We start from the raw sequence: 27702 nt of genomic DNA on the forward strand, positions 1-27702 counted from the left end.
ATTTCTGTGACTGCTCTTCATTTCCAGGGCGTGTACTGTGTCCTAAACCATGAAGAAAAACTTCCTTATATTAAAAGAGCATATCCTGGAGTAACACCAGTCTTTGTGGGAAAACCTGGAAGTCTGTGGCAAGATGTATTCATTGTGGCTCTTAGCATGTCAAACAGAGATCAATGTTTCTATCTATCTATCTATCTATCTATCTATCTATCTATCTATCTATCTATCTATCTATCTATCTATCTATCTATCTATCTATCTATCTATCTATCTATCTATCTATCTATCTATCTATCTATCTATCTATCTATCTATCTATCTATCTATCTATCTATCTATCTATCTATCTATCTATCTATCTATCTATCTAAACACTTGAAACTAATTAAGACTGAAGCCAATATCAAAGTTTGTCTACAAAACGTTATATAGCCTAGTTAATGTTATTAGTCTTTTTAACAGGAAAAAAACTTCACATTTTAAATCTATTAATCTCTTTGTCTCATTTCATTACATCTCATTTATATATGCAGAAACTAAAGTGTTTTTGGATGGACACTACATTAATGATATGTATCCTGAATGTTCAAAAAAGGGTGATTTCAAATGAAATGTCTTAATAAGTATAAATAATAACTGGCAGCCTAACTAAGTATAGTATTTGGGAGAAATTACCAGCCCTCACACTATCTGACTCTCGCTCTCTCTCACTCACCACCTAAAAAGAAGGAGAAAAACAGTGGGAGGGAAAGACAACTTAAGTGGGAATGTCTCAAATACACATTTTTTTCCCTCTTTTTCAAACTGTCCTGTGTTTTGAACTGCAGGTACTATTCAGTGCTGAGTGACTGCTGGCAGCCAAGGACCTAAAAGACAGTCATCCAAAACAATGATCAAACCATAAAATCTGTTTGCCATCAGACATCTGAAAAAAGAAGAAATCATCTCCGAGTTAATCTTGCACATCAGGTAAGATGCTTTGATGATCTTATTTATCTTTCTGACATGTTCCCTGTTCAGTTTAGTGCACCTGATGCACGGCAACTTAATTAATCTGATTCTGTTATGACCAATTACATTCTTTGAAAAGCTTAAAAGCTTTTTTAAATCTCATTTAAAAAAGGAAAAAAGGATACTTTAAAATCCTTGAGAAATGTTGCGTTGGCATCAGCTTTATGAGTCACTAAGTCATCCACGTCAACTCTGCAATCTTGACAGCATTCAGTAATGTAGTCTTTAATATAGCTCATCTCACCTCTCTATGTGATGTACATCAACTTTGCATCACCATTTGGCATCATTTTGATATTGCACATCTTTGAAGAAAAAAGCTAGACACCTTAACATTTTTAGTTGTCCGTTGAGATATTTTTTTCACAAGAAATAAAGACTCATCTGCATCAAACTCATAAGTGGGTACAGACTGCTTTAAAACTTTCTATTCATTAGTACTCATTTTATTCATATTCATTTTATTGTGTTAGTAAAATTGTTCTGGCTGTGGTCAAAATCAGGCTGTGCACCATCGTTTAATTCGTTTTTAAATGAGGTTTTCCAGTTTATTACATAACCTTATTGTCTTATTTTAAGAGGGTGATTTTGGTGCATTCAGTGTCTTTATTTCGGTGCATGAATCAGGGTGTCTCTCCAAAAACAATCTGTTAAACTTGCCAGTAATGTGGTTCTTCTGCCATTCTGTGGTAAAGGGTGTGGGAGTGAATTTAGAGAGAGAGAGAAAGAGCTCAAAGGCAGTTTAAAACCACACGCACAACACGTGGCACAAAATAAAACTAGTTACTGCGGATCTGGACGGTCACAGAATCGAATAAAATATGTGGATCAGTGTGTCTGCACATTGAAATGAAGCAGCCTTATTTTAGTATAATTTATATATATATATATATATATATATATATATATTTTTTTTTTTTTCAAGGAGCTTTGATTTCATTTTAATTTGAGTTTAAGTTTCAATTGTGTTTAGTACTTTTGTCATTTTTATATATTTTTTATTTCTATATAGCTTTATTTTAAGGCAAAATTTCAAATTTTCATATATGTTTTTAAGTTTATTTTTCCACCTCATATTTATTTATTTATTTTTACTTTAATATCTTTAGTTTTAGTTTTTGTTAACAATAACACCACTGGACGTATAAGTCTAAATAGCAAAAATATCACATTGGAAATCTCTTTAATATCTCAATCGTTTCTCCTAGACAATAGTGAGATTAAAAGGCGAGCATATTGAGATTTGCTTTCTTTTCAAAACTTACTCTTAAAGGTATGGTAGGCAATTTCAGACAGGCTAGCAATAGCAAGCTAGCTTTAAAACTAAGCGTAATATCCCACCCGTCTCCAAAGTCACACCTGCTTCAAAACACATGAACACACACAGCAGAGTTAAACGTTAAACTATCTCATGTCTCAAAGCACAATAACAACAATATGAACGTAAATAACTTAAAAAGCGCTGACCAGTACCACCTGACTGCAGATCCGTTTTAGCGTTGATTATGTTGATATAGAAATACGCATAAATCCGAGTCTGAGGACGTGAACAGCTGCGAACATCACGGGTTGCCACTCGTATTGGTTCAGGTGGAACTGTGAATGGCGTGTGATGTTTGTGTCAGCAGGGTGTGGGGAGGTATGGAAATACATATGTTGACAGGCAGGTAGGACCATCCTATCATTGCATTGGGACCGAATGCAATGATTGGATGAACATTTTTTTGGTCCTGTGCCTTCCACAGAAGATGTATGTACATTTTTTTAATATTTAGGCCCCTTCTATTGTTGATTGCCATCAGGATGTGAAGAGAGTTTCAACCATTGTAGAAATTGTTTATAAAACACATTTTTGCAACCATACCTTTAAAAAAAACATCCTAAAATCTCTCCTCAAGTCTTTTCAGAAGAGATCTCAATTATTTAACCAACTGTGCTCCGATTTACCAAGATACCAATCAAAAGTCTGTTTGAATATGAACTCTGGTATAACTCACGTAATTATCTAAGCTATGTAATCTTTTACAGCTTTATAGTCTTACTGTGTCAACAAATTTCTAATTTATTTCCATTTTTGAATCTCCTAAGGAATTTCAGACTAAACATCTGAGATTGTTGATACTTAAATGAAACAAGAATCCCCTAAGCTATGAAAGAGCAACATCTAAGTAATTCAAGTTTCCTCTAGGATGGAACTGCATCAGTTATTATTGTAATTAGTGAGTCAAGTCACATGATTTATTTACATTAATTATGTACATATGTCATATGTTTCTTCTACAGAAGACAATTATCAAATGCACCAAAAGGGCTAAATATATATACTGTATATCCTACTGACGTTGCATCAGTGTGGTTTCAGCTGTAATTCAGCTGGACAAAGGACACAAAAATACACTCAGATGATGTTACACCCGTTCTGGGAGAAAAAAAAAACTGTAAATATAGCTTTAGGACAGGTTACGAAAATACACATTTGCACACGTTGATGCATCTGACCCAAACAAGTCTTTCCCTGTCTCAGGTTTTAGTTTTAGTTACAATGAGATATTTTCACCGTTGTCGATGTGGACAGCAGATTGGTTTATTATGACTGTCAGCGAGGCAGCTGCATATTCAAAGCTTAATGAGACCACAGGATGAAGGATTTGACCAGAATCAGCTCTTGGATGCAAAGTAGCATTTACGGTTTTTATAAAAGTGTGGAGAACAATTGTACTGCCATATTTTTAAAGTTTGCTTCTTCTACTTCTTCTGTCTTACTGTCTTTTTTGCAGATTAAAAACGTGGCAGCCATGTTGTCAGTCTATGTGGCTTTCCTGTTTCTCTGCACTGCCCACCTGCCACTAGACTCCTCCGCCCTTCCCTTTGAGCAGAAAGGATTCTGGGACTTTGGCAAGGACATTGATGTGAAAGAGCTGATGATGATGATGAAGGACCAGGAGGAAGGGTCAGCCATGGATCCATACCAACCTGAACATCCCACATGCCCGTTTGGCTGCCGGTGCGACCGCAGAGTCGTACAGTGCTCGGATTTAGGTGGGCTTAAGATGATATGTGTTTGCGATGGTGTCTTGGTATAGACAGACAAGATAATGACTGTTTAGTCTGAGAGGTTTTGCTTCTAGACTCAAATTTTTTATATGGGACGATGCAGTGCCAAAATTGTTTGCTGCTGAAGCGTAAACATAATGGCCTTAAAACCAAACAATAAAAATATAGTCCCAAAAATATGAAAATTTATGGCATGAACCAGATGAATATGAAAAAAAAATGTGTATATGTATCAAATATAGTATAGCAATTTTAAAGAATTGTTCAATTAATTATGCATTTTATTATTTAATACTGTTTTTCAACAACATTATCAGAACATATAGGGTGCTTTTGACCTGTTTTTGTTCTGCAACTCACCAGTTGATAACCACAGGTGTAAAGAGTGAACTTGAACAGTGAAAAGTTACAGGATATCCTGTTTATATTATCCATCTTATCCCAAAATTACTAGCCTGTTACATCGAGCAAACTTCAAAGACCTGCCTGTCATTTTCCCCATGATATTTCAAAAATGTAGCATGAATGAACGTGGGATACAATATGAATATGAATTACGAGAATATGTACGCTAAATGAATCAAAAGTTGTGGCTCAAAGTAGGGAAAGTGAGGAGGACATTTTGTCTGAAAGCTAAAGAGAAATGTCAGGTTTTAAAATCCACATCAAAGTCCTGCATGAGATCAGGATCAAATTTAGCTCAAGAACGGATACCAATTCAGACACACCGCTAATCTGGCCCTTCCACATCAGACAGCACATGTGGCGTGTGGTCAGTCACCTGAGAAGACAGACGTTCTGGTTATTCTACTCGGTACAGCAAACGTGCCATAAACTATGATGTCGGTTTCACCAGGGATGATGAATTTAAAAGCAAAATGGATAATTTCTATGGATGCCAGGTACCACCCAAACACAGCTGCCCTCTCTTCCTCTATCTCTCTTTTATGAAGTTCATAAAATACAGCTTTTCTCCTCTTTTTCTCTCTCTCCACATTGTAATGTGCTACGTGGAGCCATGGTCATCTGGCTCCATCTTAATTATATGGGAAGCTCAGAGGGGAATGCTAGCACACAACAACAGAGCACAGCAAACACACAGAGTCCCGAAGCCTAGAGAATTACCAAACATTTCCAAAATTACAGCCCGCTGAAAAGTTTACAAGTGAACCTGGGTAATCCAAAGACTTTCTTAAATGAGCTGCCTACTAGGCTATAGCTACTTTCTAAAGGCGTCATGTGACATGATTGGTTGATACTTATCTATTTTTATTTTTATTGTTATTGTTTGATGGCTACAGTGTCTAATATTATTATAAAGATAACTAGAATACACAATTCTGATTTGCCAGTCGTGGCAAGAAGCGGATGGATATTGGCTTTCATTAGGCCTATCCATTGTAACGTTGACGCTGTATTACTGTACATATTAGTCCGCTCATCCGTGTTATCTTTGTTTCACAGTATTTTTCTCTTAATGTTTAATCTCATGTTATGTGCTTTGTTGTATTACACTGAAAGGTAAAAAATAGGGAATGCTTTTTAAGGCGTTTAACATCACAGGACGATGACTGACGTGAACTGATACCGGCGCTACTTTCATGTCTCTCGTATCGCTCCGCGGACTCGCGCTCTCATTTCATATAAGCGCTACTGGCGCCATCTGGCGCCTCAAATCATCAATTGTAGCAAGAATAACCTCACTTGACTTCTGTTTTTATATTACTGGTTTAGTGTTGCAGTGTTCGTCTTGTTGCTTGGCCGATTGTTTTGTACTAGTAGCCTACTTTTTTCTAGGCAAAGCTTTAAACGTTTTTACGTTATTTTGTTTGCTTTTGTTTTTTACTGTATTGCTGTAATATCTGGCCATCAATAGGTAAGCTATGGCTTTTTACTTTTTTAAAGTGACAAGTGAGACAGGATATTAAACTAGAAAAAGAATATGGGTAGGACTTAATTTTATCCACCACACATTTTGTGAAATGTGGTCAGACAAATGTTGGAGGGAAGGGGTTAAAAATGAGTGTTTGCTCATGTCAGCTCAGCTGAAATGTAAATAAAGTCATTTCAGAGACTGGGCAAGTTAATAGGCCCTATTTTAACGAAAGATTATATAGACAAGCAGTTTTTCTCTTTGGAATTACTTGGTCCATTAAATTCCACAATATAAGACCAGAATGTGTATTAAGAATGTACACATTTTCTTTCTGATCTCATGTTGAGTTTTCCCCCAATTACGGAAAATATGAATAACCACTGCAACATAAAAGCCTATAAACAACATTTGATCCACAATATACATTTTTTTCGAGACCTTATTTCTATCAATATATCTATTTTTGTTTGTTTGTGCTTTATTTCCCAACAGGGTTAGGTTACGTGCCATACGATATTCCTTCAGACACACTGCTGTTGGACCTGCAGAGCAACAGGATCACAGAGATTAGAGAGGGAGACTTTAAGGGACTGACCAACCTCTATGTGAGACCCAACATATAGGCTATTCATTTAATATTTTGCATCATAATGATTACATTTGCTGTCCTTTTGTCAATGAATTTCTAAATGCAAAATTGTGCTTTATGTTGTGCATTCCTATCAAAGATTCATAGCCCCTGTCCCATTTCAGGCCCTGGTGTTAAGATATAACCAAATCTCCAAAGTTCATCCCAAGGCATTCCTTCCTTTGAAGCGTTTGCAGAAGTTATACATCTCACACAACCTTCTGACTTCCATCCCCAAAAACCTGCCTCCATCCCTCGTGGAGCTGCGTATCCATGACAATCACATCAAGAAGGTGCCGGCATTTAGCTTCTCAGGCCTCCACAACATGCATGTCATTGGTAAGACATGTGTTTGTCTGTGTGAAACTGTATATTAGCTTTGCTAATGACATCATTTGATTCATGGTGTCACCTAATGGTTGCTCAGTGAGGTTATAGTCCTTTAAAGCTGATTTTTTACAACATTGATAAAAAGCTCTACATAAATAAAACAAAATACTTTATTCGTGCCTCAAACACTGGTTTATTTTGCAGAAATGGGTCGTAATCCACTCCAGAACAGTGGTTTCGAACCTGGAGCATTTATGGGCCTTAAACTGAACTACTTGCGCATTTCTGAAGCCAAACTCACTGGAGTACCCAAAGGTAATGATAATGATGGTTAAAATTTAATATATATTTAAGTAATTGACTATTTCGAAATAAATGTTATAGCCTATAGGCTATTGCAGCCATTAATATTTGGCTTTTAATTTGAATAAAGTTTTAATTATGGTTTCATGAGAATGCACTATTGTTTATACAGTACACAATACAGCAAACAGTACCTGTCAAAAGTTTGGAAACATTACTATTTTAATGTTTTTGAAAGAATTATTTGATAAAAATATCATTACAATTTAAAATAATGTTTTTTCTATTTTAATACACTTTAAAAGACCATTTATTCCTGTTAAGGTAAAGCTGAATTTGTAGCATCATTACTCCAGTCTTCAGTGTCACATGATCCTTCAAAAATTATTCTAATATGCTGATTTATTATCGATATTGGAAACACGTCTGCTGCTTAATATTTTTTATAACCTGTGATACTTATTTCAGGATTCTTTGATGAATAAAATGTCAAACAGCATTTGTTTAAAATAAAAATATTTTGTAACAATACCTATACATCTATAATCAGATATAAGCTATAAATCTTTACAGTCACTTGATACAAAGTGAAAGTAAAGATTTATATAGAAAATATTTCTTTTTTGATTCAATGCTGTTCTTTTTATTTTTTTATTCATCAATGAATCCTGACAAAACATCACAGGTTCCAAAAAAAAAAAAATTAAGCACAACTGTTTTCAACATTGATAATAACTGAGTATCAAATCAGTATATTTGAATGATTTCTGAAGGATCATGTGACACTGAAGACTGGAGTAATGTATTTATATATAGGCTACAGCATACATATACAGAATAAAGGTGTTTTGTTACAGAATGCAAAATTCTTTTCTTCAAGGAATGTGTCCCATTATGTTTTAAATACAATGCAACTCATTCTACTCCATATGGAATGTGTTTCATTCTTGCCAGACCTTCCCAGCAGTCTCCATGAGCTTCATTTGGACAATAATCAGATTCAGGCCATTGAGTTTGTGGATCTCAGCCAGTACACCCAGCTGCAGAGGTAAACCTTACACATTCCCAATTATTTGGTGTGATTAATGTGTATGATCAATGAAACATTTCCCTTTATGGGACTTTATTATGACATAAAATTTGCTTTGGGTGTCCTCTAGTGGTTAAAACCCCCCGTCTCTGTGTCTAGGTTGGGACTCGGCAGTAACCAGATTCGCCACATTGAGCACGGTGCTTTATCCTACCTCACCAACCTGAGGGAGCTGCACCTTGACAACAACCGTCTGCCCGGTGTGCCCAGTGGTCTGCCTCAAATGAAGTATCTACAGGTGTGCATGTCTTCGTGTACAGATTTCTATCTAGTTAATTTACACTAAATAAACTGAACCACACTCTCCCTACAGGTTGTCTACCTTCATTCAAACAACATCACCAATGTTGGGGTGGATGACTTCTGCCCAACAGGTTTTGGGATGAAGAGGGTGTTCTACAATGGCATCAGTCTCTTTGACAACCCGATCAGGTACTGGGAGGTCCAGCCCGCTGCGTTCCGCTGTGTCAGTGACCAAATGGCTGTACAGTTTGGCAACCACAAGAAATAAAAGATGCACAAAACCAATCCAGGAGGAGAACAAGAAGAAATAGTGTCCAAAATCTGTGTAAATCATCAAGATATTTGAGTGAAGACGTTGAATAAACATTCCCATGGAGGCATAATTCAGAAGAAACGTGGACTCCATTTAAACCCAAGGGTTAAAGAACCACTGGTAAATGACAGCATTCAAAACTATTGATGTGTATAATTCCCTGCTGATATTATATGTACTCCACAAAAATGCCTTTTTGTTCAATTTAGTTGACACAGCATTTTTGATTCCTTAATTAACTCTAAGATGTCTATTAACAGTTTCATTTGCTTGGTTTTCATGGATTGGATCTTTAAATAATTAGATAAATTCACAGTTTGTCATTCTGTACGCCTGTTGTCACTCATTCATCATGGTAATACTGTAATAAAGTTGATTGTGGATGTTTATCATGCCATCACAAGACAGCCTATAGGTGACACGCTTATTTTCTTTAATGTCAACTTTAATGAATTTATTGTAAAGGAATGATCCTAAGCGGATTCGGTTGAATAATAACCCTGCAGATGAGGCAGAAGATTTGAAGGTGGAGTAGCTAAATTACACTCCAAGGAGAAAGTCTTCACAAACAAGTCCTGCTTCTAGTTGTCGTGTGGCCACGCCCACAAGGCTTGGCAGAAGAATTTATCCAGTCCTTTTGCTTATAGTTTCTGCACTTAACGACTAAACAACACGAGAGATGGACTACAAAGAACAGGTACGTTTACAATTTTTTACTGAATTAACTCAATACGTGGATAATAATGATTCATGTTTCAAAATAAGCCTAGAAACTAATACAATTTTTAACTATTATTTTGTCACGCAGACTAAATTAATTAGACATGTTAAGAATGCTGATCCTATTCTGTCCAGAATTGTTTAAAATATTTAAATATTTATTATTGAAATAACATTATGTATAAATATTTGGAATCAGCTGAGGATCATTAGGTTACTTTTTCCTCATATGTAACTACCGCTAGAATTTAATGTGAAAGTAGCTTTAAGACCGTTCTCCAACAATAGGACTTTCACACCAGGTAGTAATTTATAGGAACTAGCCATTAGTTCCCCAAAAGGCGTTCCTAACTTAATACGTTCCCAGTTCCTGCGGTGCAAGCATGCCAAAAAGTGGAAACTATTAATTCTAGGAACTATGAAAAGGTTCTTCCGGTGCGAACGCAAAGCACCAGATGCGTTGTGAAGAAATAGGAATTATTTTACTTTAATCTTTTGACACTATTGCGATTAGTATGATTATAATCATCAAAAGAATGCAGACGTCATATGTTGTCAAACTTGTTCTAAAACCTGTACCATTAGCGGGAGAAATCTTGACAGATTGAAACTGTCATGCACAGGTTGAGCAAGTTGTATCCAGCGCGCAATTCGGAGATTTGATCGAGTTCTCGTACCCCATTGGCTACTCACACTGGGGCGTTTATGACGGAGATGGATACGTCATTCACTTTGCGGTTGCAGGTAAGCGCAATGATTCTATAAAAATAGATATTAGTATTAAATACAGTCTATACTATACTATACTATACTATACTATACTATACTATACTATACTATATACTATACACTATATACTATACTATACTAGGCCTAGCTATACATTTATGTGTCTGAAATTAGTCTGAGAAATATAAGAATCTTATAGGCTAACTCCTACACTGCTACACAGGTTCAAATGTCACCTGATATCCTTCCAGGAATAGACTTTTGTCCACTGTGGACATTATTTGAGTGAATTTCGGACACCATACATGCTAAAGTTTTAAAGGGATCGTTCACCCAAAATTTTAAAATGTGTCATTACTTTCTCACCCTCAAGTTGTTCCAAACCTGTATGGGTTTCACTCTTCTGTTGAACACAAAAGAAGATCTTTTAAAGAATGTTGTTAATCAGATTGCTGACGGCACACATTGACATCCATATTTTTGGATGTCAATGGGTACTGCCAATGTTTGTTTGCAAACTTTCTTTAAACCTAAAACTGTATTCTGAACAAATGTGGGCAAAATAGTTTTGACTTTAAAAAAATAAATAAATAAATACTTCCCTTGATCTGAGCGGTACAAGATTTGGCTACTTTTCCTAAGTTTGTCTCATGAACACACAATTTTTTGACACAATTTTACAATGTTAAATGGGTGAAAAAATAAAAATAAACTCCCTAATCTTGTATTTGGGTCAAAAATGGGCACCCATAGAAATGAAAGGGGAAAACTAATTTATAGCATTCTAAAATAAGCCAAAATAAGACACCAGGTGACAGCAAAGTCACTTCATCTTTAGGTTTTAGCTCTAAGAACTTATTGGAATGATAATTTATTTAAAAGATTAATTAAAAAAAAACCTACATAGTAATTCATTTACATAGAAATAATTTACAGAAAATATGGTACTTTTTGAAGTTAAATAAATTAAAAAAAATACCACCAAAATAAAAGAAAACAACATAAATGGATAGACAAAACTTTATCGAAGATATTGATATAACATTTATAATAAATACAAATTAGTATCACACGGGAGTCCTCTGTGCCCACATTTGTCCACAGTTACAGGATTAAGGGCTATAAAGTGAATACGGTTTGAGGGCTACAATATCTTCTTTTGTGTTCAACAAGAAGAAAGAAACTCATACAGGTTTGGAACAGCATGAGGATGAGTAAATTATGATTTTTATTTTTGGGTGAACAATCTCTGAGTCCTGTAAAGAGCACATTCATGGCTTTTCAGAGATACCAAATGTTTGGGGTTTTACAATGACAACAACTTCTCCTTGGTCTTTTAAAAAGACTGACAATAATTTAGTGATCAAATTAGCACTCTTATTGAAATATGATAATGTTTTGTAATTATCATTTAAGTCTGACTAATTTTAAAATTGTTTGTCATAAATCAACATCTCAGGAAAATGGTATGAGGTTTCTGTTACAAAAGACGGCATTGATTTCATACATGTCCAGTGGACACCAGGGATTAAATCATGTTTTTCTGCCATTTTGGGAGACACAAGTGAATGGGGAGTGAAATTATGTACCAATATTCCTATGAAATAGATATTATTATGAAAATGTTTCCAATTATTACTCCCATTATTGATTTCTTATTTCTTCTATTCTTGATCACTGTTATGGCAACACTTTGTCTCATACAGAACTTGCTTTTTTCATACCAGATGAAACTCAGGTGATGAGTTCGTTTCGGGGTTTTCTGCAGACTGTCTTCCCTGTTTGTGGTGATCTTTTGCTTGGAGAAACCAAGATACGGCGTCAGCTCCTGTCTGAAGTCAACGTACCTAAAGGCGCTCGTGTTTTGGTGAACAATAACCAACACGATCTCCAGCCTTCACCTGAGGATGAAATTAGACGGCGACGAGATGCTTTACTTGACCAGGAGTTTACTTACAAAATCCTCACATTTAATTGTGAGCACTTTGCCACATTTGTCCGCTCTGGAAAAGCTATGTGCAATCAGGTGAGTTTGTTTATATCAAGTTTAACAGTATATCATAAAGATCATTATGTTACTCTGACATAAGTTTATATTGGTTCCTTTGTTTTAACAGATCCCAGGGAAGTCCAAAAACAAGGAATGTGAGGAGGCTACTGAACAATTTAGCAGCCTTGTGCCCTCTATGCTTCTGCCATCGAATACTGAATTATCAATGCCAACGTTCACATTACCGGACACCAGACTAACTTTTTCTACTGGGAACGCTGTAGCCCCTGACTGAAAATTTTAGCAGCGCAAGCAGAAACGTTTGGGGCACATCTTAAATTAGCTTGCAATGCAATTATTAAAATTTCCCCCCAAATAAATATAATACTGACAAATTATTTAATAATAAATAGACTTAACGTGCTGATATTAGACTAAAATCTGAGGGCAGCATCACTGAGAGTTCTACAAAAAAAGATCTGGTAGCACTGGGGCTGACAATATAGCTCTAAGCTTAATTTAGGGTGTAGATGAAATTAACTTTAGTTATTATGTCTTAATATTAATTAAAAAGCAAAAGGAGTGACATTTTTTATATTAAGGAGTGAAAATAGCCAACAAACATCCTACTGTTTAAATAAGAGTTTTACTACATCTTAACATTCTTTGTTTTTAGACAATCTTTGAAGGAAGAACAAAAAAATGTGTTGGTCATCACATTAAAAATAACATTTATATATGATATTATAGTTTTGATGTGCTAGAAAAAGATGTAGTCCTAGTACTTACCTAGACCTAGTAAGCGTTTGACTATTTTTGTCACAATACCATATTTATGGTTAGAGTTACTACATCAGCCTAAATCCACAGTGAATGTTGCTTATTTGTGGACTATACGCCTTCTATAAGTGTTTCTCCTGGTTTCAACACTCACTTCAGTGCTGTTTGATCTGATATAACAGAACTTAATGTGCATATTAGCCATTTACAGTGGCCATTTCCAATTCTCGTCACGGCCTGCCACTTATTGCGGATTCATTTAATTCACGCGTCCCTTCCACGTTTAACTTTTAAAAATAAATTTACTGGTTGCACATGTCTCAAATTTTGGTCGCAAAATGTCTGGAGCCCTAGGGTTGAGTTTCACTAAGGATATTTTCCCCTCATCCTTGGCATTAAACCAGTTTTAAAATATTCCTAGTTAATGTCAATGGAAAGGGTTCTTCAATCTTCAATGTATTTGGTCTCCTAGCCTGGTCAGACTGTTCTGTTGGCTGGTTTAAAAACGGTTTGGGCACTTTTTAGGTGGTCAGGTCAGGTCCTGTTATGCCTGATAATCAATTTAGCTTAGAAGGGTTTTTTACTTTTTTTTTGTTCTTCACATTTCTAACTAAAATGGCACTTACCATTACTAATATTTACCATAGATAACACCACAGTTATAAAAAAAAATGTTTAAATCCCATGGAATTGCTTAACAAGTGCAGATTTATTTATTTTGCTGCTGACACTGCCAGTTAAAATAGAAAGACTGGGAATTATCTAATGGCTCATCCCTATTAATGCCCAGCATACACAGAACATTTCCCTAATGTTAGCACATTGTTACTGTTTGTTTTTGTTTTGTTTTTTGGAACTACTACTAATTAATAAAAACTAATCTTTCCAGAGCATTGCAGGGAGGTAATGCTCGAAAGCAAAAATCGTTAGCTGCTCAGCTTTAAATTACGCCACAGCTACCTACATTGATTTAATACTTAGTCAGCTGCCGAACCTGTTTTGAGTAGACTATTTGATAATTTTCTATTGGGAACAAATCTATTTTGAATTCATTGACTTTATATCAGTCAGAATTGATAAAAAAAAAGGTATAAACAAAAATGGCAAGATTACAACAGCTTGTTGGGTTTGAAGATATACTTATTTTTATTTGTTAAGATTTTACAGTAGGAAAAATAACTAGTGAGCTAATTGTATTTTGGATGAAAATGTGGTTACCATGGTGATCTTTCATAATGTAAAGGGGCTATGCAGTGCTGTGTTTCTCATGTTTTAAAAAATAAATATTTATATTCCATACAAAGACCTGTTCTGATTAACGTTTTTCTTGTAGATTTATTCGTAACAGCAATGCAAAAAAAGCACATCACGAGAGTTTATTGTCTGTTTGATAAAGACGAAGCGTTTCCTACATTCCCGGATGTTGCCCCACGCTTGCTCATGTCCCGGATGTACCTACATTTTAGCAGAGGAACAAAAAATGGGCTCATTACCAAGCTTCACCAAACCGTTTAAATTATCCCCACACACGATTATTGTACATGTATGAGGACCAGACCGCACTTTTGAGCAGAGTCCGCGTCCGTAGTCACCGTGTCTGTAAAGTGATTCATGAAATTAAACAGGTAAGACAGTTGTATACATTCAGTGTTGCTACACGCTGTTGACGTTAGCAAGCCAGCAGTCAGTTGCTAAGCGAAGTTTATATCAATAGCAGATAACGTTTAAGTATCTTTCGGAATATAGAAAAGATCGCAATTAAATGTTAACATAGAAAATGTATAAAATCTTAACATATCATTGTGCTCTACAGCCCCTCCTTGTGTATATGCTAAGCAGGCTAACACAGCTGTCCTGATACATTTCAGGAGATTGTTGATGTCTAACTGCTTATTCATAAATCTATTTACTACAGTGTCTTGTCTTGAAAAGAGCATTGTGTTAGTTTTTTAAAACCATGATATGGAAGTGAGATGTTTGATACATCCAGCACTATCATTATTCATCCCAAGTAAACCTGTTAGACGTTAATGTATAAGCTAACCAGGTCAGTGACTTAACTGTCCCTCTACCAACATAATACGTTGTAGATCAAAACTGAACAAACAGGCTTAAAATACAAGTTTGATACAGAAGTTATAGTCATATAGGTTCTTAAATTGAAGCAATGTATTTGTCATATCAAAGTATATATTATTTATGGTTTTAAATGCAGATGTGATATCAGAATATAAACCAGTAATCTGTGTGTTTTTATATGTAGATGTGATATGAGAAAATGTGATCCTCATGTTTTTGTTTGTAGATGTGAAATCAGAATCATTTTTCAATGTTTGATTTTATATGTAGTAGTGATATCAGAGTGTAAAATCATAACATTTTATGTAGATCAGAGTATATTATCTGTATGTTTCAATTCAGATTTGATCAGACTATATAATTTGTATGCTTTTTTTATGTAGATGTGATGTGCAAACATGATCTGTATGATTTTTATCTGTTGCATGATTGAGCAAAGGCAGTCTAGATACACAGTTGAGCAATATATCTGTTTACATATATGTAAAATTCCCCCAGGTCTTGTGATAATTTGTCCTAGTCTGTTTATCATCCTTATTAATGTATTATTTATTATGTCATATGACTCTAAAATGCTGTAGTGGAGTCAGTGACTTAATGCTATGAATTCTCTTCTCTTCTAGAGCGAAGCTGGAGGTGAGAGTCGTGGGCCGAGCGTGTTGACAGAGTTCGAGCTGCTTCACACTGCTGACAGGGCCTTCCGTCATCCCCCTCACCCGTCATCTGCCTAGTGAAGAGTGATGACCTCACAGCAGCATGGGAATGCCAACCCTGCCCTCCTTTTGCCACAGAACTCTTCATCTAGTCAGGGCAGGCAACACATTTCTCGTTCTCCGATAGACTCGTATTCCCGCTCCGGGCTCTCCTCTCCACGGAGAGGCTGGGTTGCGGCATCTTCATCCGCAACAACTCACGGTAACTCCCTTGCGCTCTCTCTAAGCCGTCTGGCTCCGGCGTCCTGCAGTAATTCCTCCTCGTCTCGGAGACCTGCGTCTGGCCGGGTGGAGCCGTGGCCAGAGGAGTCTGTGGACGATGCCTATGGGCTTTACTCCCTTCACCGCATGTTTGATATTGTGGGCGCTCAGCTGACGCACCGTGATGTGCGGGTGCTGTCCTTCCTTTTTGTGGACGTTATTGACGAGTACGAGAGAGGAGGGATACGAAGCGGCCGGGATTTCCTGCTCGCATTGGAGCGTCAGGGGCGATGTGATGAAACAAACTTCAGGCATGTTCTTCAGCTTCTCCGCATCATCACTCGCCATGACCTGCTGCCGTACGTCACGTTGCGCAAGAGACAGACAGGTTTGAGATCTTGTCACTTTCACCCTCATTTTAGTCGCTAGTTCATCCACTGCTTATGACAGCAGATTATTGTCTTTTTTTATTATTTTCCAGTGTGCCCAGATCCAGTAGATAAATATCTGGAGGAGACGTCAGTCCGTTATGTTTCTCCCAGAGGAGCAGGAGAGGCCCAGCAGGGAACTACTCACAGAAGAACAGGTGTGTCCTCCTTTGGTTGTGCTTTAGACTTTTTGCTAGGGCTGTAACATTTTTAGTATTGATGAATTGTTTTTTTATTCTTTCGATACACAGAAAACATTTATTACATTTTATGTAATAATCAGTTAATTCATTAAATTAAATTTAATAATAACACTCAAATAACATATTTAACTCATGGAACATATTTTTTTCCATAGTTGAAACTAGTCAACTGGTTGAGTGATAATATGATATATTTCAGTAAGTTGTACTGTTTCTTTCAACATACCTTTTGATGTCAATTCATCTTTATTTCGTCTGTATTGGAAGCCTGTTTGTTCAGCATCTTTATGCTTTAACTAGTAGTAAAGAGGAAGAGTTTAAAAAGTGCCAAAATAAAAAAAAAATTGTGAGTTTGGTTATAAAATGTACCAAATTTGAAAGCTCAGACTTTTTCCATATACTAAAAGTAACAAAATAAAGCTTATTGCAATTTTTAGATGCTAGGCACACTATAAATAATGTTTAGTACAGTTTTGTTCAATCACCAACTTACAACAGCATAGATTAAAAAATCTTGGTTAATCAAACTCAAGATTGATTAAAAAAGAGAAATTGATATTGTTAACTCAGCCCTAGCATCCACACAGCTGACATGTTTATCTGTTGGAGCTTATCCACGTTTTGAGTTTGAAATACTTATGCTCTCAGACTTATGCCGGGTTCAGACTATACTTGAAATCAGCCTGATTTCGGAAAAGTCTGTTTGACGAGGGGTGTTGTGGTGATTCGTAAATGCCAATGCTCATTCTGACCCAATAATTAATAATTTGATCTTGTATAGTGTGTCAAACAACCGACGCTGCGTCTGCAGTGCTTCACATTGTCCTGTCAGAAAGACTAGCATGTTTAATTTTTTATTTGCTTCTCCATGACTTTGGTGCTGCTAGGTTTTTTGTTACAAAAATGTCTGTGCATCACTTGTTTTTAATCACACCTGTATAGGGTTGGGTATCGTTTGAATTTGAACGATTCTGATTCCGATTCCTTGTTTCGATTCCGGTTCCTAACGATTCTCGCTTTCGATTCTTTTAAGAGGCAGGGTCAAAAAAGTTTAGCTAACCTTGCTAACCAACGGTCTTTCTGAAGGAAATACTCCTTCTGTCACAAATACTTGTCACAAATTTTGCATTTTGCCGAGATTTCGTTAATTTTTAGAAAAGTGAAGCCACACTTTGGACCGCCGACGTAAGCTACTCATGTTCGACTCGCGCGGTTATGCCAACACTTCCGGTAGACGCTTCTACGTTGGTGTTGTTCAGCGGTTTCTTCTTCCGCTCGGGGACTGTGAATATCAAAACTAGGAATTGAAATTTTAACTTTTGAACGATTCCGGGAAAAACGAAAAGTTAGTCTCGGTTCCAATTGATACTCGATTCTCGATACCCAACCCTACACCTGTATCACACACCCGTCACTCTGTAAACTGCAACAATCATGCACTAAATAATGGTCTAATTATTTAATTAACCAATCAGAACTTTTAAGGTGGTTTTTGCCTGCCATTCATTTTGTGCCGTGGATCCCTAGGAGCGGGGTTGAAGACATCTGATATTGTGCATTTGTGGAGTACAACACATAAATGGCCAAACTAGCACCAACTTGTCTGGACTGCAAATTGGGGCAAAAGCTGTGTAGTGTATTCCAGCCTTAACAGCATTTTTAACACTATTTTTTTTCTGTTTATCAACTGGAAATCATCCAAATCTTCAATTTATTTATTTCTCCCTAACCTAATCGTGATCAGTGTAAATGCATGTATTACAAGACGGGCATTGTGGTACTGATTTTGATCATGTTCTGTTTCTCAGGACCCCAGCCGTTGATCTGCTGTCCTCCATCAGGACCCCAGGTATGCCCACCACGTGCTAAACCCACCCCACCTCCACCGACCAGGAAAAGGAAAAGATCTCACACAACAGCGGACTGTAGGGAAAAACAGACCTGTGGTAAGAAAACAAATCTGCTCTAGTACAAAAAAAAGTTGCATGCTGGTTGACATGGTGGTGGCAATGTTTTTTTTATGCAGAACGAGAAATTTTGACTCTGTGGAATAAGATATTTGTACAATCATAACAACACCATTTTACCCATAACATAAGAAATTGTAATATATCTACATACTTAAGGCCAATTTATACTTTTGCGTCGAGGGTACGCCGTAGTGTACGGTGTAGGCTACGCACGTAGGCGACGCCGTCGTGAGCATTTATACTTCTGCGTTCAGGTCTTGGTTGCTCTGCAGTACTGCTCCGAAACGCTAGTTGGCGGCGGAGGGTTTTAATGTTCCACTGTGTTTAGATTCCTCGGGGCTAGGTTACTGCAAGCAATGGCGACTGAAAGAGAGCGGATCATGTTGGAGTTGGTTATTGAGGTGGAAAAACAGTTCATTTTAGTGAAATTTCTAAAACTGAAAGGCAGCAACGAGAGAAGACGTTGGAGGAGATGGTGCGTGCGGAAATGCGTGAGATGGTACGTGCGGAAATGCGATGCTACCAAGCCGACCAATCACCGATCTTGCGGTCCGCGTCATCGCGACGTGCAGTTACATTTTTGAGGATGTGCGCGTCAGGCTACAGCGAAAGGTATGCGGTATGGGACGCGTCTGTGCGTATAGTACGCCTTACCTACTGCACGCACCCTACGCACCCTTGGCCTTTAAGCAATATGACATGTTCGAATCTGGCCACTTGGCGACACTCCCCCCAAACTCGACTTTTGATATATGTATATTAAATCTCATGCAAAATCTCATCTCTTGGCAACCTTTTGAAAGTTGCTTTGAAGCCAGACAATCAGATTGAATCTGACCATTTCAGCCATTTTTGGGTATGTATGATATTCCTTTAAGTGTTTGAGCACAGATTTTAGTTTTTTTTTTTAGGTGGGTATACAGTAAAAGCTATCTTTTTAACTAATCATCCTTCTCTTGCAGACATAAGACTGAGGGTGCGTGCGGAGTACTGTCAGCACGAGTCAGCTCTACAAGGCAATGTCTTCTCCAACAAGCAAGAGGTTCTGGAGAGGCAGTTTGAGCGTTTCAACCAGGCCAACACCATCCTCAAATCCCGTGACCTGGGTTCCATCATATGTGACATCAAGTTCTCAGAGCTGACCTACCTGGACGCCTTTTGGCGGGACTACATCAACGGTTCACTATTGGAAGCCCTGAAGGGCGTTTTCATCACGGACTCTCTGAAGCAGGCAGTGGGTCACGAGGCCATTAAGCTCCTGGTGAACGTAGATGAGGAAGACTACCAGGCTGGCAGGAGGAAGCTGCTGAGGAACCTGGTGGCAGGTGGTGCCGGTGCGGGCACGGGAAGCAGGGAGGGTCCATTGTCCTAGTTGTGGGAGTGACTCGGTAAGTGGAGGAAATTCAGAGAGACCCAGATGAGCAGAGATTGGACACTAATGAGAAGGTATACATGGGAAAGGAAGAGTGAGGAATGTAAACAGAGAGGAATTGACTCTTAAAAGAAAGATACTCTACTAGAGGCCGGGATTTGCATCTTTAGCCAATATGGATGAAAAGAGGTGTTAAAAGTGTTCTGGAAAGTTGCGTTATTTCTATTTTATTTTGAGTATCTCAAGTTGTGGAAATAAAAGATGACGGGGAAAAGGTTTGGACAAAGAAGGCATTTAGTTTCTTTTGTCTTTATTCCTGCATATTTGACACTAATGCTTTTGTTTTTAGGCTTTTGTGAATTAGGTTATTTTTGCTATATTTCCATCAAGTTTTGTTGCACAACCATTTGCTCTTAGTGAAATTCTCCTGGTTAAATGAAATATGTTCGCCTCAACAAAAAGGACAGGTCGCAAAAGGTTTGATTGACTGATTTGCCTTTAAAACATCACATTGCTTCAACTCTTTATGAAATAATTCCACTGTCAATGTTGTCTAACCATCCATGTACAAATCAGTCTGGATGTGAACTTGCATTTTTAGTCTTTTCATTACAAAATCCCAAGCAGAATCTACATGAGAAATCACACAAAATCTTCATGGCACACTCTAACATTGCACTTCACTTAGGAACTATGACTACTTTAAAAAGGAAAAATTCTCTGTTTCTGTTTTATCATTGACGTTATTGCACAATTGGGTTAGTTTTAGGTAAATTCACAAGGGGGCGTAGTCCAACATCTGAAGATTCTGGAGCATGGAGAATTGGTGCTCAGAATGGTTTATGATATGCTTTGTTGCAGCTTGTGTTTTGATGCATGTCCCTGTAATTTTCTTTTGTTTATGGAAAAAACACAGTAATGTTGGCAAATGTTCGCTCTTGTTTGAATTCACAACTTAATAGATGCTCTTTGCCCAGAATTTTCCAAAGCGATTTAGACTTTTGGAATCTCTAGGCCTATTAATATCCATGTTTGGCCCAAAACATAGCATTAAAATTAATCTTCATTATTTGCTTTTGTTTGAATTTCTGGGCAAAGAGTTTTTTTGTTTTTTTTTTGCATCAGTATAATACAGAGATATGCCTTTGTAAAGTTTGAATGCATTCGACAGCAGTGTTTGATTAAGGCTGTAGCTTTTGTTTTCACAAAGGAACAAATTGGCTGCTTTTATTTAATAAATAAAAAAAAAGGTAGTTTTGATAGTTCTAGTGAAAAACGATTTGGACTGTTATCGCTAGTTTAAAATGTGACCTCACATGAATCTCACTATATAGTTTTTTAACATGCTTTATTTATAATTTCCAATTCCACCATTTGAATTCAAGCAACTGTGCCAGGGTTTCTGTGTTGAAATAATCAGCTGTAACTTCTGTCCAACAAGTCTTGAAAGATGACACAAAATGTGGGAACCTGAAGCTGTTTTTACATGACTGAAGTGAAACAAAAATGCCTGAGCAACATGCAATCGCAGGAAGATGTGTAATTTGACTGACTTGAGATGTTTTTGCTATACTTTTAAAATACCAAAGCTGTTCCCAGACATTCATTCTCTTTAAACTCTCTTTTTCATTCTCTCATCCTCAATCTGTTAAGATATAATGAAACTGTTGAAATATTGAAAGGAAAATTGGTGAGTGGAACAGATGTTAAGAAAAGTTAGCTGTGGATCAATTACTGCTATTATTATTATTACAGAGGGAAGAAAAGCATTTTGTAATGTTTTCCTAATGGAACTAAACAAAGTTACAGACTGGTATCTATTATATAGGTTACATGTTCTATTGATTGTGTTCAAGTGTTTGTCTTTATATCTTGCATGTATATGACATTGATCCCCTTAAATATCACACAGTGACAATTGAGCTGTGGTCTGTAGATTTGAAATATCTAGACATTTCTAACCTTTTTTACACTTTGTTTTTCATAGAGAAAGAAATGGGATTGCTACATTTTGGAGAGGTGAGATGAGAGTATTCTCAAAGTGACACAGTAGAACAGATGAAGACGGAGCACTTTATTTTTTACTCTAAAGTATTTCACCAATTGTAACCATATATAGTAATACACCATTCCAAAATGTAGGAGCATCGGCCATCTGTCACATTATGACTCTGATTTTTGAATAATTTTATTTTTTTGTTGACCATGCCGGTGGTTGTGTTAAGTGAAATATTTACGTGCAAAATAGACAGCTGGTTCATTCAATGTCTGTACAAATCAATAAAACAAATTAAAAAACGCTATCTGTTGCAGTTCATTTTTAAAAACATTCAAATATACTGTTAGTGACACATTAATTGATGTTGAAATTTCAATTTAGCCATTCAAAATAAAATTTCCTGAAAATAATTGCTCTGTTTGAACTGCCTGACCAAGCAACATTGTCTCAAACTAAAATTTAGGGCAGTACTACCTTCTATATTTTTTTTAAGATTGCTTATGAAGGGTGGGTTTGGAAAAGCCATTAAGAAACTGCAATTCTGTAGGAATACAAAAAGTTAGCATTCATACTCATCTCATTGCTTATGCTTAGTTTTGCCATTTTTTGAGCCAATCATCTGAATCTAAATACGTGATTGGTCAATGCTGAACATAAAAGCGCTCACTAGTCTTCTCTAGTGACTAAACTTTGCTGTGAAAGGCAGAAGAAATGGAAAAATTTCCATTTCACAATTTTAAAAGCCTTTCCACAAGTGGCCATCAAACATCTACTTTCATATATTAATAATTTTGTCATTTAAATGTTGCTTGCAAAATTATGAATTGAGAAAGAATTTAGTTTCTCAGACAAATACAGCCAACAAGCCCATGCAAACGAACCAAACCATGACCCATTGGAAGTAGTGCAGAAATTACATAGAGCAACATTAATGATATCAGCCTAAAAAAGGAGATCTTCACTCTTTTTTGGCTTTCCTTTTCCTGACGAAAACTTTCAGCAAAGCCCTGCTCATTAAGACCAAGAGCAGACAGACTGCTGTAAACAAACTTGCTATCAGCATGATCACATCCACACAGTAGTAGGAATACCAAGGAAGCTTGTAGGACTCTGTGCGTAAATGCGCTGCACCCTTATGCCTCATGACAAACTCCAGCCAAAAGATGGCGCTGTCCATTGGCTTGAGCGGTGTGTCACGATGTATACTTGATATTCTGCGCATGTTCTTCTGGTATGGTTGATTTTCATCCAGGATATCCATCAGGGCTTGCGTTAGGGTATCTACATCCAGGACTGCGACGTCAAGCACTTGAGCCACCCCTCTGGCTTCCAGGCGAATCATGTTGTCGAATTGGTCGAAGATGAGCGGGAGTCCAAGCATCGGCACGCTGTGGTAAATAGCTTCATAGATTCCATTCGTTCCTCCGTGGGTGACGAAAGCTTTAGTTTTAGGATGCCCTAGGAGGTCGTTCTGAGGCAACCATTCCACGATGAGTGTGTTATTCCCCAACGTAGACGGCTTTTCCCCTACATGCCTCCAAATCACCTTTTGCGGCAAGCGAGCGAAGGCAGAGGCGATAACCTCAGATATGTCCGGAACCAGACTTCCAAGCAGGGTACCCAAAGACATGATCACCACCCCATGCTCTCCAGAACTCTCGACAAACTTCTCCAATTCATCTGGTAGAGGTTTGGATGGTTTGCACTGGAAGCCTCCAATGTAGACCACGTTGGGCATAGTAGGACGAGGGAACTCGAAAACAAAATCGACTCGCATGAGCCACAAATCTGCTCCTTGGATCAGAGAGTAGACATTGGAATTCGGGTCTATGTATTTGCTGACAACTCCTTGATAGAGGGGCCTAATGAGCATGTGGTCCATATATTGGCCGATTCCAAAATGCAAGAGATTTTTCATTTTATTCACAAAGCTCATTTTGTCCGTCACCCCGGATCCGATAGTTGGGATGTAAGAAAGCGGTGACGGTGCAATCGCAAAGTGCCCTTCTCCGTTTGTTATCCATCGTACGTTGAACACCATTGGTAGACCCAAGTGCACACCCAATATGACCCCTCCTGCAAAACCAGGATCAGTTAGCATCAAATCGTACTTGAACTCTTTGAGTGTTTTTATAAGCTTTTTGTCTTCTAGGATGATCCTCACCATCTCAGCAGAAGACCTGTGAGACTCTTCTAATAGAGTAAGGATTTCTTTCTGCAGGGCAATGAATGACCAAATTGATCCCTTCCCTCTTTGGATCTCAATGTTTCTCTGAAGAAAGGACGCCATGTACTCTGGGTCCTCTATACTGCTGAGGTGCTCAATCTGGACTGTGATGGGCGTATAGTGTGTGGTGTTCTCTGGGATGTACCAACTGTTGGCAGAACGGATCACTGTCAGTTTGTGACCTCGCTGATGAAGCTCTCGTAGCAGAATGTCCATGTTAAGCCAATGGCTTCCATCCACAGGGTACACTAGGATCTTCCCAGTCAGGGAAAGTGGTGGGAGACTCCAAAGAAAGACAAGGACAAAGATGGAGGTATGCAGCAGCATTGTCTGAAAATTAGTATGGTGAGACAATAATTTTGATTGGGAAAAACACATTGCTGCTTGACTCTTTGCAATTGTAGAAAAAAACATATGTACTTATGCTTGTAAATTAGAAAATAATGCCAGGTCAGTTACTTATTATATTTGTGTTTAAAAGGGATAATTCACCCAAAATTTGCAATTCTGTCATCTACTCACCTTCATGTTGTTTTTAATCCATGAAATGAACCTCCAAGTTTGTGGAATGTTGTTTGGACCACTTGGTCTTTCAAAATGTATATAGTTATACGTCTTCTTCTGCAGAAGAAAGTCATACAGGTTCAGGTTAACATTAATGATGAAAGAGTTTTCTTTTTTTCAACGGTGAACTTCCACTTTAATCATTAGCATTGCTTAAATTCAGATACTGAGTATTACAAATCAAGTACGTACAAACATCTTATTGATTCTTAATTTGCCGTTTTGTAAACCCAAATTAATGGACGGATACATGCTGATTCTTTTTTGTTAATTTTGGGGGTAGTGATGGCGCAGTGGATAAGACGCATGCATTTGGTGTGAGAGACCCGGGTTCGAATCCACTGTGAGACACCAGTGTAAGACACTTAACCCCTAGTTGCTCCAGAGGCGTGCGACCTCTGACATATATAGCAATTGTAAGTTGCTTTGGATAAAAGCGTCATCTAAATGAATAAATGTAAATATTATAATACATAATATGCTTGCCGTCGCATCAAGGTGGATGTTGCACATTGGTGGTGGTTGAGGAGATTCCCTCTTCCATGTGAAGCGCTTTGAGTACTAAGTTTTTTTAACTATATCATTAATGATTACAAATGGATATGAATGCTTATTTTAAGTCGTTGGTAATGATCTCATGTCTTTTGTCTCTCCATTATTTATTTATTCATTTATTTATTGTGTTTTGTCTCTATTCCTCATTTGCCAGAGAGAAGAGAATACAGTTATCTGAGAGAATACACTTATCTGTAGAGAAGTACAGTTATCTGTAGAGAAGTATTGCACATTGACCAGACCCTGCTTCAAAATATAATGTAAAGTTTCAAGACTTAACTGATAGCATGTAAGAAAAGGTCTTGAACTAAGCACAGATACATTTCCCTCACATGTATGCTAAATAGTTATGTAAAGGCTATTTATCCAAGATTAAACTTTGGCATTCGAAAGACATGAGTATCTAAACCTGTGTAGCCTATCGCAAGCAATTTAGTGATTTGCACAAATATGTAAATGTACAACTGTGTAGCTCATTGTATAAAAACACTGTGTACGTTGTTCTTAATGACATTCTGCAATATAGTCTCCTTTTACTCTATATAAAGATATTTACTTTCAACTGCAACTGCAAAAAGAAACATTTTAACCACACAGACAAGTAGAATGTTCCTTGCCTTTGGCGATGTCCTGAAGATGTGTGATGCTCCAACTGTGCAGTTTTTGTTCCTGATCTGGCAGACAGCGTGTGAAAGTGTATTGCCGAGAGTGAGCAAGGTCCTTCACTTATGTATTCATTGTATATCTCTTGTTTTAGAAATCGGACTGGGAACAGAGTGAGGTTGAACTTTGGTCCAGATTTGCACTTCCTCTGTTCGTTTGCTAGCCTAGCCCTCAAAAGTGGGCTTGATCTGAATCATGTGTTTGGTGGAAGAGAGAATGAGAGAAGGGGAGACCCACCAACAGATTATGTTAGAGGATTACATACAGCACATTCCACTCTTGTTAAAACCTTTATTTGAATCTAAACCATTAAAACAGCCCTTCGAGAAAGTATGGAGCCAATAAACAATGTTGGCAAAATTGTTCCACTTTTGACTTGTGTGAGAAAGTCAAAGTTACCCCGGATGGCAGTATGTCCTGTGTTTGTTTGGTTTATGTTATTTCTGTAAATGTTTGTTTCTCATTATTTGGTAACTTTTTTCTAGTCTGGGGGTGCACATTAGACTGTTAAAAAAACACCAAGAGATTTATTTCTTTATTTTCTTTATTTTGGTATTTATATAAATCATTAGTTTTATCCTCATTTGAAAAACTAACTTTCTGGGTTAATGTCTGCAACATGGTTTCTGGGGGTGGGACATGCGGCCTGGGCTTTCCAGTTCCTCAATTTATGCCATCCCACAGAATTATGGGTAGTGTTGGCATAGTCCATTTCTCAATGGGAGCAGGGGGTCATTGTTTCATGTTTTATTGTGTTTATGTTCATTGTATGTAGAAATGTATTTATTTATTATTTGTATTATCTTCTTATGTAATTAAGGTTGATGTATTTTGAATATTATTTTCATTTTCAGTGTAGTTATGTATTATGTATGTCAACATTATTTAAATTCCCTATTACTGTCAAATGGTTGACCCTTTCAGTATTGAGAATGAGTAGTCACGTGCCAATTTGGGCGGGGTCTGAGCATGTCGGCCATGATGGTAGGAGACGCTATCGCTGGCGGCAACGCCTTTAGAACACTCCAGAGCTCTTTTTAATTTTCGTGCATTTATTATTTTCGCGCATTTATTTTGGCTGGACAGAGACGAATCTAAGAATACGTGGAAAAAAAAGTAAGTAAAGCAATGCAAAAAGATAAGGCAAAAAAAGAAAAGGGACCTTACAGGAAAAAACTCACAAAAGCGCAAAACAGCTGTATTTGGAGAAGCAGCATCAAGATATTTGTTCTTTTGCACTAATAACATTATTATTATGTTGTCCATGTAACTTATGTTGTCCAAAAATATTTATAACGTTATATATTTCAGTTCTCAATAAAATATTGTTAAGCCATATCAAGTTGTTTTAAACATTTATTTCAAAGAAATAAAAAATTAATGAACAAGGCACTCAAACAACACATTTGCATATGTTCGTTAAGGCACGGCAAACAGTGAAAATCGTATATTAAAGACATTCGCCAACCAAGCAACCCAGCGTCTCCTCGTCAGATACTCTCCCTGATGTTGTGTCTAAAAAACTAACCCTAAAACCTAAACCTAAAAAACTGTATTCCATTGTTCCTATGTTTTCCATATGTATCGCATGAGTTTTTTTAGCGCAGCAGTGACTTCCAGGTATGGTAAAACAGTGCGGAATTGCGAGAACCTCCTCTACT

The 27702-nt window shown here is 37.1% G+C and overlaps 4 protein-coding genes across 5 annotated transcripts; 3 read left to right on the top strand and 1 right to left on the bottom strand.

The window, feature by feature from the left end:
• The first annotated feature begins 373 nt into the window (after positions 1–373).
• Positions 374–9249, top strand: bgna (biglycan a). The gene is made up of 8 exons (XM_039664083.2): positions 374–969; positions 3789–4050; positions 6434–6546; positions 6695–6908; positions 7104–7214; positions 8157–8250; positions 8392–8530; positions 8606–9249. The coding sequence occupies exons 2-8, from the start codon at positions 3807–3809 to the stop codon at positions 8801–8803; spliced, it is 1113 nt and encodes a 370-aa protein (XP_039520017.1). The 5' UTR covers positions 374–969; positions 3789–3806; the 3' UTR covers positions 8804–9249.
• A 215-nt stretch (positions 9250–9464) lies between these two features.
• Positions 9465–12721, top strand: plaat1l.2 (phospholipase A and acyltransferase 1l.2). The gene is made up of 4 exons (XM_039664096.2): positions 9465–9545; positions 10192–10312; positions 12025–12323; positions 12415–12721. The coding sequence occupies exons 1-4, from the start codon at positions 9528–9530 to the stop codon at positions 12580–12582; spliced, it is 606 nt and encodes a 201-aa protein (XP_039520030.2). The 5' UTR covers positions 9465–9527; the 3' UTR covers positions 12583–12721.
• Positions 12722–14502: 1781 nt separating this feature from the next.
• On the top strand, positions 14503–22334 carry dedd (death effector domain containing). Its single transcript, XM_039664113.2, has 5 exons — positions 14503–14692; positions 15770–16448; positions 16542–16646; positions 18500–18637; positions 19624–22334. Exons 2-5 carry the CDS (start codon positions 15887–15889, stop codon positions 20031–20033), a joined length of 1215 nt encoding a protein of 404 aa, XP_039520047.2. The 5' UTR covers positions 14503–14692; positions 15770–15886; the 3' UTR covers positions 20034–22334.
• Positions 21269–26214, bottom strand: ugt5e1 (UDP glucuronosyltransferase 5 family, polypeptide E1). Of its 2 annotated transcripts, XR_005621714.2 has the most exons (4): positions 25996–26214; positions 24782–24880; positions 22717–24589; positions 21269–22506 (listed from the first exon to the last, which is right to left on the bottom strand). XR_005621714.2 is itself a non-coding variant. In XM_039664100.2 (3 exons), the coding sequence occupies exons 2-3, from the start codon at positions 24785–24787 to the stop codon at positions 22991–22993; spliced, it is 1605 nt and encodes a 534-aa protein (XP_039520034.2). In that variant the 5' UTR covers positions 24788–24880; positions 25996–26214; the 3' UTR covers positions 21269–22990. The 2 variants fall into 2 exon arrangements, 1 of the variants encoding a protein (XP_039520034.2); XM_039664100.2 differs by having other exon boundaries at positions 21269–24589.
• Positions 26215–27702: the final 1488 nt, after the last annotated feature.

This window comes from Pimephales promelas, chromosome 14 (genome assembly GCF_988280905.1).
Source record: "Pimephales promelas chromosome 14, fPimPro1.hap1.1, whole genome shotgun sequence".
Taxonomy (NCBI): Eukaryota; Metazoa; Chordata; class Actinopteri; order Cypriniformes; family Leuciscidae; genus Pimephales; species Pimephales promelas.

Excerpts from the sequence above, each read along its gene's own strand:
- dedd (XM_039664113.2), top strand. The coding sequence starts at position 15,887 with ATGACCTCACAGCAGCATGGGAATGCCAACCCTGCCCTCCTTTTGCCA. Across the intron at positions 16,449-16,541 it reads GTTGCGCAAGAGACAGACAG|TGTGCCCAGATCCAGTAGAT; the intron begins GTTTGAGATCTT and ends ATTATTTTCCAG. Across the intron at positions 18,638-19,623 it reads TAGGGAAAAACAGACCTGTG|ACATAAGACTGAGGGTGCGT; the intron begins GTAAGAAAACAA and ends CTTCTCTTGCAG.
- bgna (XM_039664083.2), top strand. The coding sequence starts at position 3,807 with ATGTTGTCAGTCTATGTGGCTTTCCTGTTTCTCTGCACTGCCCACCTG. Across the intron at positions 6,547-6,694 it reads AGGGACTGACCAACCTCTAT|GCCCTGGTGTTAAGATATAA; the intron begins GTGAGACCCAAC and ends GTCCCATTTCAG. Across the intron at positions 8,531-8,605 it reads CTCAAATGAAGTATCTACAG|GTTGTCTACCTTCATTCAAA; the intron begins GTGTGCATGTCT and ends CTCTCCCTACAG.
- plaat1l.2 (XM_039664096.2), top strand. Across the intron at positions 10,313-12,024 it reads CATTCACTTTGCGGTTGCAG|ATGAAACTCAGGTGATGAGT; the intron begins GTAAGCGCAATG and ends TTTTCATACCAG. Across the intron at positions 12,324-12,414 it reads GAAAAGCTATGTGCAATCAG|ATCCCAGGGAAGTCCAAAAA; the intron begins GTGAGTTTGTTT and ends TTGTTTTAACAG.